We start from the raw sequence: 14660 nt of genomic DNA on the forward strand, positions 1-14660 counted from the left end.
CTGAAAATCAAAAGAGCCAAAGAGTAGTAGACCTTTTGTGATACGGTCTAGTCAAAATAGCTAAAAACTAGTGCTCTCTCTTCAAAGTTCATATTCATCTAGCCCATCTCACACCTTACTCTTACCACTTTACCCACAATAGTTTAAAAAATAAAACTGTGTATATTTGTTCATTTTTGTGTTTTATGTATCATTTTCATTTTGTTTTTACTTTTTTTTCGAGAGTGAATTTTGTGAAACTTCCAGAGTAGAGTAAGTTAGGGCCATTAGAGTAGCCCTGGAGAATGAGACTTACAGTGGCAATGATTATCATACCTTGACAACTTGGGAAGGACCATGGGATGTGGAAAATATAAAGGACATTGGCTCACATTTGAACAAAGTAGAAGGAATTATTAGAAAAGCACTTAACAAGGGTGCTGATCTCTCCCCATCTGAGGTCTTCTTTCTTCCTTTCATCTAATTTTAAGCACTGATCCGTGAATTATTCCTCATTATTCTACATAAACAGGTATCTAAACTTATAAAAATTGGTTATCTTGTCTTTTAGTGCCTTTTTATTAATATAAGTTATTTGGTTTTTAAATTGTTTTGCCAATGAATGAAGGAAGTCCTATCAAAAGATACACATTTTACTTATCTTAAGGCTAACAGCCACCACGTCCAGCCTAGCAAACATTTTTTTTTAATGAAAGTCCAAGTAGTATGGTCTCTGTTAAGCTACTCTACTTCAACTCTGTCTGTGGTAGCATAAAAACAACCTTAGATAATATGGAAACAAATAGCATTTGCTGTGTTCCAATAAGACTTTATTTATAAAAACAGGTGGCAGGATGAATTTGTCCTATAGGCTGTAGGTTGCTGATCCTAGCATAATATATTGATTATACATTATGGTAGAGCCCTCTGTTGGTTGGAAAGAGAGGATGAGGGAAAAAAAAGTAAAGATGTATTAACTATGCAGAACTTTCTAGTTGGTAAGATAAAAAGCAAGAAAATTACAGTAATATAGAATATGTAAAATAAAGGAGGATTCAGAACTGAGTAGGTAATTCCTTCAGAGGGTGTCAAATGTAGATTATGGTAAACTAGAATGCTTATGGTTTAGTACATCAAGAACTATATCCTTCATAAAATAAAATGTAGCTGGACATAGTGGCTACATCTTAGCCACCATAGTTTTACATGTACATGTTTGGTACAGGCTCATGGTGGCATGTAAATCCAATATTTTGGGAGGCCGAGGCAAGTGGATCACCTGAGATCAAGAGTTAAAGACCAGCCTGGCCAACATGGCGAAACCCCATCTCTACTGAAAATACAAAAATTAGCCGGGTGTGGTGGCACATGTCTGCAGTCCCACCTTCTAGGGAGACTGGGGCATGAGAATCACTTGAACCGGGGAGACAGAGGTTGCAGTGAGCTGAGAGCATGTCACTGCACTCCAGCCTGGGCAACAGAGTGAGACCCTGTCTAAAAAAAAAAAAATATGTAAAGAACAAGGTAAGACACATTTAATATATCTGATCAATTGGTCTTGTCTTTGGCCTGATACATTTTTTTAAACTAATAAATTATTACAGACTCATTGAATATGCCAGGATCTTTCAGCATCTATACTTTAAAATGGATCCACACTGAACTTCTGTGGGATGTAATGGAGTAAGAGTGGCCAGATTTATCCTCCCTTCTCAAACAATGCAAAAACCAGACAAGGTATATAACACAAGAGTTTTTAGACATTAGACAATACTGGGCAGTGATCCCTGAGAGAAAATGAGTGAGGCATCCCTACAATTTCCATAGCATTCTGCCTAGATAGCTTCCAGTCTGCAGTCTGCAGGAAGGAGATCCAAAGCAGAACCTAGTGGCCCAACTGAGTGGAGACAAAGTCAAGGTGGCTAGAATGTGCATAAGACAGTGCCAGAGAAGACAGAGCTTCACAGAGATAGAGCACACACACTGGATATCTGCAGAGGGCTCCCCCTTGATTTTTAAGCCGAGTACTGACCCACATAAGTATGCTAGGAAACTACTCAGGGACAGGGATAAAACCACTGGAAAGGAATAAGCAGAACATTTCCTGAACTCAGATAAGATTAATAATAGTTTACAGCCCCAGTAATCACAGTGGAAAAGCCTCTAATAAATTGGACATCTTTTTTAGTACTCAAAAGAATATTACATCAGTTGGAGACAAGATTAGCTCTAGATTAAGAGCTGCTCTCATCTCACCTAGCAAAGCTTATAAATAAGCTTGTAAAGAATCAAGTTGTTTTTGAGTAACCGACTGAATTTCAGAATAAACCTCAAAAATATATAATGAGAAACAAATTATTTGAGATGGTTTGGCTGTGTCCCCATCCACATCTCACCTTGAATTCCCACATGTTGTGGGAGGGACCCAGTGGGAGGTAATTGAATCACGGGGACAAGTCTTTCCCGTGCTGTTATCATGATAGTGTATAAGTCTCATGAGATCTGACGGTTTTGAAAAGAGGAGTTCCTGGCCAGGCACGGTGGCTCACACCTGTAATCCCAGCACTTTGGGAGTCCGAGGCAGGTGGATCACTTGAGGTCAGGAATTCAAAACCAGCCTGACCAACATGGTGAAACCCCATCTCTATTAAAAATACAAAATTGGCCAGGCATGGTGGTGCACGCCTGTAATCCCAGCTACTTGAGAGGCTGAGACAGAGAGAATTGTTTGAACACTGCAGAGATTGCAGTGGGCTGAGATCACGCCATTGTACTTCAGCCTGGGCAACAAGAGCAAAACTCCATCTAAAAAAAAAAAAAGGAGTGCACAAGCTCTCTCTCTTTGCCTGCTGCCATCCACGAAAGATGTGACGTGCTCCTCTTTGCCTTCCACCATCACTGTGAGGCTTCCCCAGCCACGTGGAACTGTAAGTCCAAATAAACCTCTTTCTGTTGTAAATTACCCAGTGTTGGATATGTCTTTATCAGCAGCATGAAAATGGACTAATAGAATATTCAGCATCCAAAACACAAAATTCATAATATCTGTCATCCAATCAAAAATTACCTTTCATTCCCTGAGAAAGGCATTGTTAAAAAGTAAATAAGTAAGCCAAGCACAATGACAAATGCTTGTAGTTTCTAGCTACTTAAGAGGCGGAAATTGGCCGGGCGCGGTGGCTCAAGCCTGTAATCCCAGCACTTTGGGAGGCCGAGACGGGCGGATCACGAGGTCAGGAGATCGAGACCATCCTGGCTAACACGGTGAAACCCCGTCTCTACTAAAAAATACAAAAAACTAGCCGGGCGCGGTGGCGGGCGCCTGTAGTCCCAACTACTCGGGAAGCTGAGGCGGGAGAATGGCGTGAACCCGGGAGGCGGAGCTTGCAGTGAGCTGAGATCCGGCCACTGCACTCCAGCCTGGGCTGCAGAGCGAGACTCCGTCTCAAAAAAAAAAAAAAAAAAAAAAGAGGCGGAAACAAGAGGATAGCTTGAGCCCAGGATTTTGAGGCCAGCCTGTGCAACATAGCAAGACCGTGTCTCAGTCAATCAATAATAAATACACACATACACATGTATGTATATATAACCATTCATGCAAAGAAGCAGGAAAATACAACCCATAATGAGAAATATTAATAGAAATGGATTCAGAGATGATACAGATATTAGGATTTGTTGACAAAGATATTAAAACAGCATTTCTAAATATATTCTGTATTTCAAGAAGGTAAATAAAAACATGATCCTATTAAAGAGTGATGTGGGAAATGTAAAAAAGACCTAATTTCTAGAAATAAAAAATACCATGTCTGAGGTGAAAAGTACACTGGATAAGATGTGGCACTGCAGAAGAAAAGATTAAGGATCTTGAAGACAGCAATAGAAACTATTCAAAATGAAACACCTAGAGGGAAAAAAAGACTAGAAAAACAAGCAGTGTAGCTGTGAGCTGTGGGACAGCTTTAGGTGATCAAATATATAGAGACTAGGGATGGGGCAGGTGACAGAAAAAATATTTGAAGACATAAGGGCTGAAATTTTCCCAAATTTGATAGTAACTGTAAACCCACAGATCCAAAAAGCTCAACAAACCAAAAGCAGAAGAAACACCGAAAAGCTACACCAAGGCACATAATCACATTGCTTAAGATCAGTAATAAAGAAAAAAACCTTAAAGTAGCTAGGTTTCTAAAACAACAACAACAACAACAACAAACATTCCATACAGAGAAACAAAGATAAGAATAGCAGCAGTCTCCTCAACAGAAACAATGCAAGCTAGATCTTGGAACACAGAAGGAAAGAGATTATTAACCCAGAATTCTAGATCCAGTGAAAATACCTTTCAAAAACAAAAGCAGAATACTTTTTCAGATGTGCAAAACCTGAAAGAGTTCATCAGCAGGAGACCATTCAGAAAGCCTCAGATCTAAATGCTGCCTATAACAATTACCTGCTGTATGGTCTTGGACATACTTGAATCTCTCTGAACCTTCAAATTTTCATCTGTAAGATAAAAGTAATGCTAATTTTTAGGGGTTTTGTGAGAATCAAATAATAGAAAGGAAAAGAATTGACATTTGTTGAATGTCTTATTTATGCGAACTACATATTATCTCATTAAAAATGGAAATAACCTGTCTGGGCAACATGGCAAAACCCTGTCTCTACAAAAAAAATACAAAAATTAGCTGAGCATGATGGTGCATACCTGTAGTGCCAACTATTTGGGAGGCTGAGGTGTGAGGAACACCTGAGCCTGGGAGGTTGAGGCTGGAATAATTCCAGCCTGGGCAACAGAGTGAGACCCAATCTCAAAAAATAAAAATAAAAATGGAAATAAAATTCCCAATAATAGGGCTACTATCCTAACATTTTTCTTATCCTAGCCTCTTTCTTCTTGTTCTTTAATACCAAAAACTTGGGTTGTTCTGAAAGAAGTTAGTCTAAGTAACTCATCTGTCTTACATTTTGATGAAGCACTTTTTCGTAACTTAATTTGTTCTTTAGTTACCAGATAAAGTATGCTGAAAAGTGGGAATGAACAACTCTCCTTGCTAGAATAGACAAGTCAGTTAATAAATCACTTTGTGAAACAGTTAAGTTTCTTGTAAACTAAACTTTTTTTTTTTTTGCCTGTGTTTTGGCTGCTTAATGTTTTTTTCAGTTATGTCTATTGAGGTATAATTTATATACTGTCTATCTAATTTTTATTATAAACCTATTGGATAGAGGCAGGAGTGTCTTTATAGTTATACATTGCCCCATAGAGTTTTTGGCACTCAATAAAATGTTAAATAATATTTTTATTCAGCATTCTGTAGACGGGAAGCATATGGTAATAAATGTCAGAGCACAGGTTGAAAATCTCCAAAAAGTTATATGATATATTCCTTGGAAAAGCTAGTAGAGATACTTTTGTAAATGAAATTTCTTTTAAAAGGGGTTCCCAGACTCACATTTTATGCAACAATTTTCTCCAACCTTCAGTTACTTTATTTACAAATTAAAATTTTTCCTTATCAGAAATAATGCATAAGTTAAAATAGTATAATACTAATGTGGTATCATAAGAAAGTATATAAATGATTTGATAGATAACATAAAGTAAAGGTAACTCATAGTTTGAAGGACAGCATGAGAAAATATTTAGAGGCTTTAGCAATATAAATCTTTATGTTATGATATATTGTATGAAAAGAAATACACAGTGGATAGTTCTTTATTGTTAAATTTCAGCATGACTTAGAGTTATGTCACTGCTACAGCTGTTGCAGACATTCTAGTGGTAGGAGACTTTGACTCAGTATTGTTTTTCTCACCTGAGGATTCTAGCACTACTTAATACTCATATTTTAGTGTCAGAAACACAATCATTGCTTCAGAATAACAGAAGACATCGTGAATTGAAACTTAAATTTCATGCAAAGATAATATCTCCTGGTTAATCTGTGTTGAAGAAATGGTTGACCACAATCAGGTATACAAAGCCATTGAGATAGCATATATCTAAATTTTCTTTCCAGAATTTGCTTACCCTCTGATCTGCCAACCACACTTGCTTTGAAGTTTCGGTTTTTGTTGTTTTGAAGAGATGGGGTCTTGCTATGTTGCCCAGGCATGTCTCAAATTCCTGGACACAAGCAATCCTCCCACCTCAGCCTTCCAAAATGTTGGGATTACAGGCATGAGCCACTGCACCTGGCCACTTTGAAGATTTTATTAATGTAATTTGAATGTGAAATTATCTGAATTTTTCTTGTTAACCTCATATATAAAATGTGGGATAGGGAATCCAGGCACTGCTCACTTAGCTTGGTGCCTCTGGCTCTCATAAGACTTTTAATAAAGGTGTCAACCAGGTTTGTAGTCATCTCGCTGTTCAGCTAGGGGAGGATCTTCTTCCAAGCCCACTCGTATCTGATCACAGACTTCAGATCCTCACTGATTATTGATCATGTACCTCTCCATAGTCCTTACAACACTGCAATTTATTTCTCCTAGAGTGAGGGCTCAGAGAGAGAAGGCATGTTATCAAGAAGATGAGCAAAACATACCATCACTTTTGTCATATATTTGTTAAAGCAAGTCATTAGGTCTAGAGCACATTCAAGGGGAGGAGAATGTAGAATGTAGAAGGATTTGAATACCAGGTTCAAGGATCATTGGCAACCATTTTGAAGACTGCCTTCTACACATATAATCCACAGATAGGACAGATCATTAAATGTACTCTAGGTGCTCTGACACTCTCTTATTTATCCTGAGATCTTAACAAGTACTTGAATTCAATAGGCAAAATGATTTCAGTTTCACATAAAGTATTTCATTTATTCCTAACAACAATGCAACGAAATAGGTATGTTAACCCCAATTTTATTGATGAAGAAGTTGATATACTGAATGACTAGCTCAAGATTACATAGCAAATAATCTGTAAAACTGGGACCTTAGTGTAAGCCTTTTGATTCTAGATCCTGTACTCTTTCCATTGGCTATGATTGCCTCCTGACCAGTACTATGTTGCGCTTAAAGCCATTCAAAGAGAATATTATACCTCTAAATTTATATACAATTATATGAATTTTTATTATACAGAGATTTTTCTACAGAGAGAGAGAGAGAAAGAGAGACAGACACCCCCCTGTCTTAAACTCTCACCTATACCACTCCATTTAGGAGTTATAGTATTACTGAGTCAAAGTCTAATATCATAAGGCCTGCAACAGCTGTAGCAATGACACAACTGTACACAGATGCTGGCAGCCTAAAACTACACTTAGGAGGTAAATGTTTGTTGCATGGAGAGATGAACAAGCAAAGTAAAAAAACAGACCTGGTCTGGTGGCTCCATTTCCCCTTGGCTTGTCAATATACAGAAATCATTGTGTTTCTATATTGTTTGTGTTTCAACAATTGGAATTGCAGTGAGTATGGGCAAGTTATGGTTTTAGTTTAATACTGATTATAGATAATTCTACTTTATAAGTAAGAACTTGTGTTATCAGACGAAATGCAGAGAAAGTTTTCTCCTCCATAGTTGTCTTTCATATACACAAACATACACTTGAGTTTCTTTCCTTTCCTGTGTAATCTCAGGATTGTGCTTTTTAATAGTGGCTTGCTAATCCCTTTAGCTCTTAATGTAAGTATTCCATAGTTTTCATTAACCTAATTAACATAGTTTTTCCCTAACCTCCATTCAAAAACCATATTTGGTTGTTGTTTTACCAGCACCCTTTTACCCTGGTTGCTGAAAAAGCAAGCCTACTGCAAAACCTAAGTGGTGTGGTATAGATGAGAGTCTAAGACTTTAATTATATGTCATTTTATTCACAACACTCAATTCCAGGAAGGAAGAAATGGCTCTGTTGTTGTAAAGGACATATTATGTGAGTATCATTCATTGTAAACCAAAAATGATACTGTATTATAGCATAGACAACAATGAGAACTGATTCTGAAAATGTGACCTGACTGAGAAACTGAATAATAGTGAAAGTTATCAAAATGGAAAAAAAGTGTTAATGTGAAATCCATCCTTCTTAGAAATACTCTTTCCTGGCCTGTTTAGTTTTGCTTTTGTTGCTTGTCATGCATGAATGAAAGTGCTATACTCTCAGGGGAGCAGGAAAGCCTCTGTGTCGGTTGTTTATTTCCTTAATCCCTCCTCCTTTGTGATTTTTGATGTCAGATCTAAAATGGAAAGCCTGTAAATATAATGATTATCACATGGATAATCACCTGCATTAGGAACCGCCCTGCTTTTCTATTCTAACCCGAGCTGTTCTCCACATGTCACATCCACTCTGTGGTTGGATTTTAACCTGACTGCTTCATTAGATTTGTGAAACTCAGTACAAGGCGCCCTGGGGCAGCACAGATGGGGACTTGCTTGTTTTCTTTTCTCACTTTTACTGCCAAGGCACACTAAAAAGTCCTTTTCAATTTAGTGCCATCAGTTCACTTGGAATTACCTCTGATATTTGGAACCTGTCTTACTCTTCTGCCCACCATCTATGCCTATTCTTTCTTGCTTACTTTCTGACCTCATGCCTTTTCTTTCTGCCTCTGCATGTCATGAATCTGACAACTAAAATTCTGCTTAAAATTCTTACTGGGTCAAACTGTTCCCTCGTGTTGTTTTGTTTGTTTTGCTGACAGGGAAAAATAAATGTTGTTCCATCATTGTATCTACAAACACCTTCAGATCAGAGGTTAGCTGTGGGAAAGTCTGCAGTGATATGAGCCAGCTGCCTTCTCTAATGGAGTGACTTGGGGCACCAGTCCAAGATCAAAGGAAGGTGGGAGGAAGTCAGAAGATAAGATCATTTTAAGCCACAGAACAACAAGCTTAGCTTTTCTGGTGATAGGGTACAGCTCAGCAAACCTGTGTGAGGGGGCACTAAGACAGAAAATTGAGTTGACTTTTCTTAAGTACATCTTTCCTCAGTCAGAAATATGTTGCTGCTTGAAATAGTTTACAGACATGGAAGTGTCCTAGGGCCTGGTTTCCTTAAAAGATAATAATTTGACATTTATATATGTGTCTTCTTGCAATTAGCTCCATACCATAACAGATCACAGTTAATTTTTAAAAATAATTTTTTTGGGCTGGGCACAGTAACTCACACCTGTAATCCCAGCACTTTGGGAGGCCAAGGCAGGCGGATCACCTGAGGTCAGGAGTTCGAGACCAGCCTGACCAACATGGTGAAACCCTGTCTCTGCTAAAATTACAAAATTAGCTAGGCATGGTGGGTAGTCCCAGCTACTCGGGAGGCTGAGGCTACTCGGGAGGCTGAGGCTTTAACCCAGGAGACGGAGGTTGCAGTGAGCCAAGATCGTACCACTGCACTACAGCCAGGGCTACCAGAGCAAAAGTCCGTCTCAAAAAAAAAAAAATATATATATATATACACACACACACACACACATAATTTTTTACAGTTAATTTATTTGTATGAGCAAAACTGGACATTAAAAAAATTTTACTATATGTGAATTTTGAGTGTTTATGGCTTAGTGCAATTTTAGTCCTACAGATTCTTCCTTTGAACTTTGTCTTACAGTCCCCAGGGACTTACATTCCTCATGTCTCTGATGAATATAAATAAGTGGTTCTAGTATAGCTTTTTTGTTGTCTTTTTCATGTAAGAATTTGCTTGGTTCAGAGTGACAGCTTGGGAAGCACTACATCAATAGCTTCTGAACCTTATCCTATTCCTTGATATCGCAGCCAGCAAATGTTATTGACTATGTGATGTACAAAGCTCTAACCTTGCTTGCACAAATTGACCAGTTGTCAAGATCAATATTTATTTGCTTATTTTTGTCTACATGAACTAAGGCTAACTTGGTCAGGCTTATGTTTCTCTAGTAAATAGCGTAAGGAGTTGTACTTTCAGCTTAACACTTTCTGTTGACTTCAGTGTTTAGCTGTAATCATACATTTTGACCTTTCTAAATCCTCAAAATGGTTCTCTAACCTATAGGTTATCAGTACATTGGACCATAGGTGCATACATGTATTTTTTTCCCAATGTCTTCCCAAATTTCTGCTGAAGACACTGACTATACTTTCTGCCTTACATGGCTTGATGCTGCAGTCGTTTTAGTTGAGTTGGATCTGCTCACTACTCAGGCTCAAATCCCATCCTTCTATTAATATCTCTTGGCAAAGATAATTTTGGAAGAATGTAAGTTAAGATGTAGAGACTCTTGACAGTTGTCTGCAGTTTTTTTTTTTTTCAAGAGGGAAGTAGAGTTGAAAAGTAATATTGCCTCCCTTTCTATCAGTCCCAAAATTAAAGTATATGCACAAAGAGTAAAGAAAAGGAAAGGATTTCATTACACATATGTATTTTTGTCATTCAGTAACCTGTTATAAGAGCCTTAGGGTATATAATAATCATCAGATGGTGTCCTTGAGATATTTAAAATCTAGAAGAACTTTGTGTACTAAAATTTTTTAACCATATGTATTTTTAATGCTCAACTATTGTTACCCTGTCATCTTATATTAAAGAGGATTTTTGGACTGTTTATTATAAAAAAATTCAAACAAAAAAGGAGACATTGAACCCCTACATAGCACATACACCTAGATTTAACACTTGTTAACATTTTGTCACTTTTGCTTCACTTTAATTTTTGTCTGCAGTATTCTAAAATAAATTACATATATCATGACATTTCATTCCTAAATACCTCAGGATTCATCTTAAGAATTAAGGACTTTTAAAATCAACCTGATAATTCCTAATATTATCTAATTTCCATTTCAGATTCAGATTTCTCCCCTTGTCCCAAAAATATCATTTGTAGCTAGTTTGTATAAACCAATTAAGGTTTATACATTGTTCTTGGTCATTTTCCCTTTTCTACTTTATCATTACATTGACTTGTTAAAAACATTAAGCTAGTTGTCCTGCAGAATATCCTACCCTAGAAATTTTTTCAATTGCTTTTTCTGTATATACTTTAACTTGTTCCCCTATCCTCTGTATTTCTTATAGGCTGCAAATTACTGGACTAAGGTTTTGATTAATTCATGTTTAAGTATTTAAGTCAGAATACTTTATAGGTGATGCTGTGAACTTCACACTGCATCATAACAGAAGGCAAAGAATATTTGGTGATCCCACTATTAGTGATGATAAGTGATAGCATCGATCACTGGGTTAAAGTGATGACAGCTTGATCCTTCCATTATAAAGTTATGCTTTGCTCCCGTGACCAGCATAAAATCTGAGATACTTTGATTCCATGGAAATACCCAGTTCTCTATCATCCTTTTTACCCAATGAATTTAACATCTACTGAGGATCCTTGCCTGCGTAAGTTTCATTATGAGGATTGCAAAAAGATGATTTTTCTGAATTTATACATTTATTAGCAGGCATTCTTCTCTACATAAGAGCTTTTTGAGAGGTATTGTTTTAATTAAAAACACAACCACCAGCGTATTCCTTGGATTGTCTTTCTTTGCTGAGGTCAGAACACCTGAACTCACTGTGGCAGCTACAGTAAAAACATGTACTACATCTTCTTTATTCCAACTTGTGAAGTGTGTTGACATTAGGCTGCCTTTTTATTATTATTATTATTCCAAGGGAAAAAAGAAATCTTTATTGCTGTAAGAATAAAAATTGAACTATGTGGGTATATTGAGATAATTGTATAAAAAAGAAGACTGAATGAGTTTCAAAAAATGGATTATTTCTTCATTACCGAGCACTTTATAATTAACTGTTCTTTTTTTTTTTATTTCAGGAAGCTGCCACTTTTGCTAGAGAGCAAGGCTTTGAGGTGAGTTAACCCACAATTGCACACTAAACAGATCCTAAAGGTTTTTTCTAGCTGATAATGAAGTTCTTTTGGACAGTGATTGATGTGCTATTATACTCTCAGAGCCTCGCAGCAGTTGCCATGGAAACTTGGCAGTCGTCATGGTTTCTTTGTTCTGCCAGCACAGTGTTATGACGCACTCTGCTAGGTCTGCACCCAACATCGCCTACAGATGTTATTTATTGAATTTTGAAAAGCCTCTTGGGAAGCCAAGAGGTTGGGCACGGTTTCAAGCTGCCTCTGCAGATACGGGGCCTGTCAGTTTGTTCAGTTAAAAAGCTACCTCATTAGCTGCATTACATTTCATAAGGATTCACTGCTAAAGCAGTGGTGGAACAAGACCAAATAATGAAATATAATGTCATTTAAATAATTTCAGCCCCATCACATGTAGATTATCATTATGCAAATTAATTTCTAAAAGGTTGTACTTAACAGTTGTTAGGAACTGATTAATTTAAATCCTGCTTTTATAAACTTACTGTTTGAACCTATCTTTTCTTCTCTCTCCCTCTTTTTTTCTGGGGAGAGGGAGGTAGCATAAAATATACACACATTTTCTGAAATAAAATATCAATAATTGGATTTAATGTCTAGGTCCTAATTCTGTTTTCCTGATACAAGTATTATCCTGTCAAGATTCAAAACTCCATGTGGTCGTTGTTGGCAAAATTGAGATAACCATGTTTTTTATCTGTATAATACCCCTCTTCCAACTGATTGTTAGAAAACACTGACTAATATGAACCCAGGTTAACTGACAGAGAATTAACTAAGTTGGAGTCTTTTATGACTATGATATTTATTGAGTGAACTATGTAGAATGCTGTGTTCTTACAGCAACTTAAAATGTTTCAGGGTAGTAATTTTTAAAAATTTAATCTAACCACAGCCGAAATGTAGGAACTTTCTTTTTATTTGCTTATTCAGTATTGTCTATCAAGTAGGGAAGAGGTGAGTGGTGATTGGATAGTATTGGTAAGGACTAGTAAGCTCACTTTGAACTCTAGAGAAAGATATTATGTGAGTTTGTGAAACTCTTGTTTAAATGTAGTAAAGGCAGATTATCAAGCAACAAAGTAATACATGTGCATGTTATTCATGTCATCAGACTTGACAAACCAGACATAGAGCTTCCCCTTCATAGAGGAAGGCAAGGAACATGTGATATAGACACTCCATTTGAAAGATCCTATAAAAGAACTACTCCAGAATAGGAAAACTTTGCTTCTCAGTATTCAATTATTAGGAACTGCGATAGTTTCTTACAAGTTTGCTCTTTTGTGCTTTACCATATTATAGTAAATCTAGGGTTAAGTCACATACAGAAAAAGGATTTCCAAGTGGTGGGTTTTTTTCTAATTTAAGTTTCACATTTTAATTTCCCAAAATGGTAATTATATGTAGAACAAAATGTAATCACGGGAATATTCAATTAAAAAGTCAAATGTTTTGATCATAAGAATATAAATAAAACTTTTCAGGAGTTTTTTAAAGTTTTATTTATTTTAAGTTTTAATATTTAAAAAATTATATTATATGTTGATACATCAGAATTCCCCATAGAAAAAAACTTTCAGAATATACATTTGTATCCTGTCAGTTTACTGTATTACCATAAAAAATGTATTTTTGGTTCTATAAAATAACCAATTTTGTAGATACTTAGAAATATAACTTGTGTAACAAATAATCATGATCCTGTAGTGTCTACATAGCAGTTTTTAAAAAATAGTTTATTAAGCCTGATTAATACTTTTATTTCCCCATTGAGCTACTTGCTTTTCATATGCCTGGTTTACATTCAGTCATAGAAACAAACTACTTTTTCTATTTTCTACTAACTAGCACTGTATTAACCTTTCCATTAGTTCTTACTTACTGATTCTAGAATTGTTTTTGCCATAAATCTGCCATAATTGATTACAGCATATAAGCAAAATGATAATGATTATAATCACATACCTTATTACCTCCTGACATAGCAAAACTGCTCTGTCAGTGATATTGACAGTGATATGTTAGATTAAATAAAGCACATAGTGTCTTGATGTGTCTCTTCATAGATTCCCAAAACCATCACAAGCATTGCAGAATATATTTGAACCATGAGCAGGGTACCCTCAAATAGGTATTTTTAATCAAATGTAATCCATGTATGGAACACTATCTAGAGAAATTCAATGATTTTATAATGTCACTAAAGTTTCCAAGGCCATTAGACAGAAATGGGAAAGCATAGGTTTGAAACGTGGTATTCTTAAGGAATAAAACAAAAGTAAATCACTTTATCTTAATAGTTTTCTGTGTGAAAATGCATTAATACTCTTGGCTAGTATGACAAACTAGACAAAAATCTACAGTTTATCCCTCCTAACTTTAATTTTGACTCTAAATTTGGAGCATGAATGAGAAGAAAGAAGTGAAAAGATTAAAAGAAAGGAAAGGTGAGTGTTTTTTCCTTCCATCAGTGCCGTTGTCCTACCCTCATTTTCTACTATAAATCCCAATCAGTTCCAAAAGCCACTGAGTATTGCCACTAGTGATCTGGCTGCTGACAGACCAATCCAAGCGCATCTTAAAATAACCAGTGTTTATTCATCAGGAAATATTCTCACTGGCATTGTTTTTTTTTATTTATTTATTATTATTCTGGTTAGCTTCTCTGCAAATTTTAAATAATCTTTATTTTTAAAAAAATCTTTAAACTGAATTGGGTAATTTTCAGTTAGAAGCAGCAGCTTAGGAGGGCACTAGAGAATGAGATAAAAACTGGAGCTGGGCAGAACACAAAGCAGAAGAGAGAGGATTTTATATATATATATATA

At 36.2% G+C, this 14660-nt stretch overlaps 1 protein-coding gene across 9 annotated transcripts in view; it reads left to right on the plus strand.

Moving 5' to 3' along the window:
* LOC105466223 (adenosine kinase) overlaps positions 1–14660 on the plus strand; it is a 567753-nt gene that overhangs the window by 426025 nt on the left and 127068 nt on the right. For all 9 annotated transcript variants that reach the window (XM_071069755.1, XM_071069752.1, XM_071069756.1 and 6 more), the window contains one exon: positions 11758–11793. In XM_071069755.1, coding sequence (XP_070925856.1) covers positions 11758–11793 — 36 coding nt within the window. The remainder of the gene's footprint in view (positions 1–11757; positions 11794–14660) is intronic.

The sequence above is a fragment of the Macaca nemestrina genome, chromosome 9 (genome assembly GCF_043159975.1).
Source record: "Macaca nemestrina isolate mMacNem1 chromosome 9, mMacNem.hap1, whole genome shotgun sequence".
Taxonomy (NCBI): domain Eukaryota; kingdom Metazoa; phylum Chordata; class Mammalia; order Primates; family Cercopithecidae; genus Macaca; species Macaca nemestrina.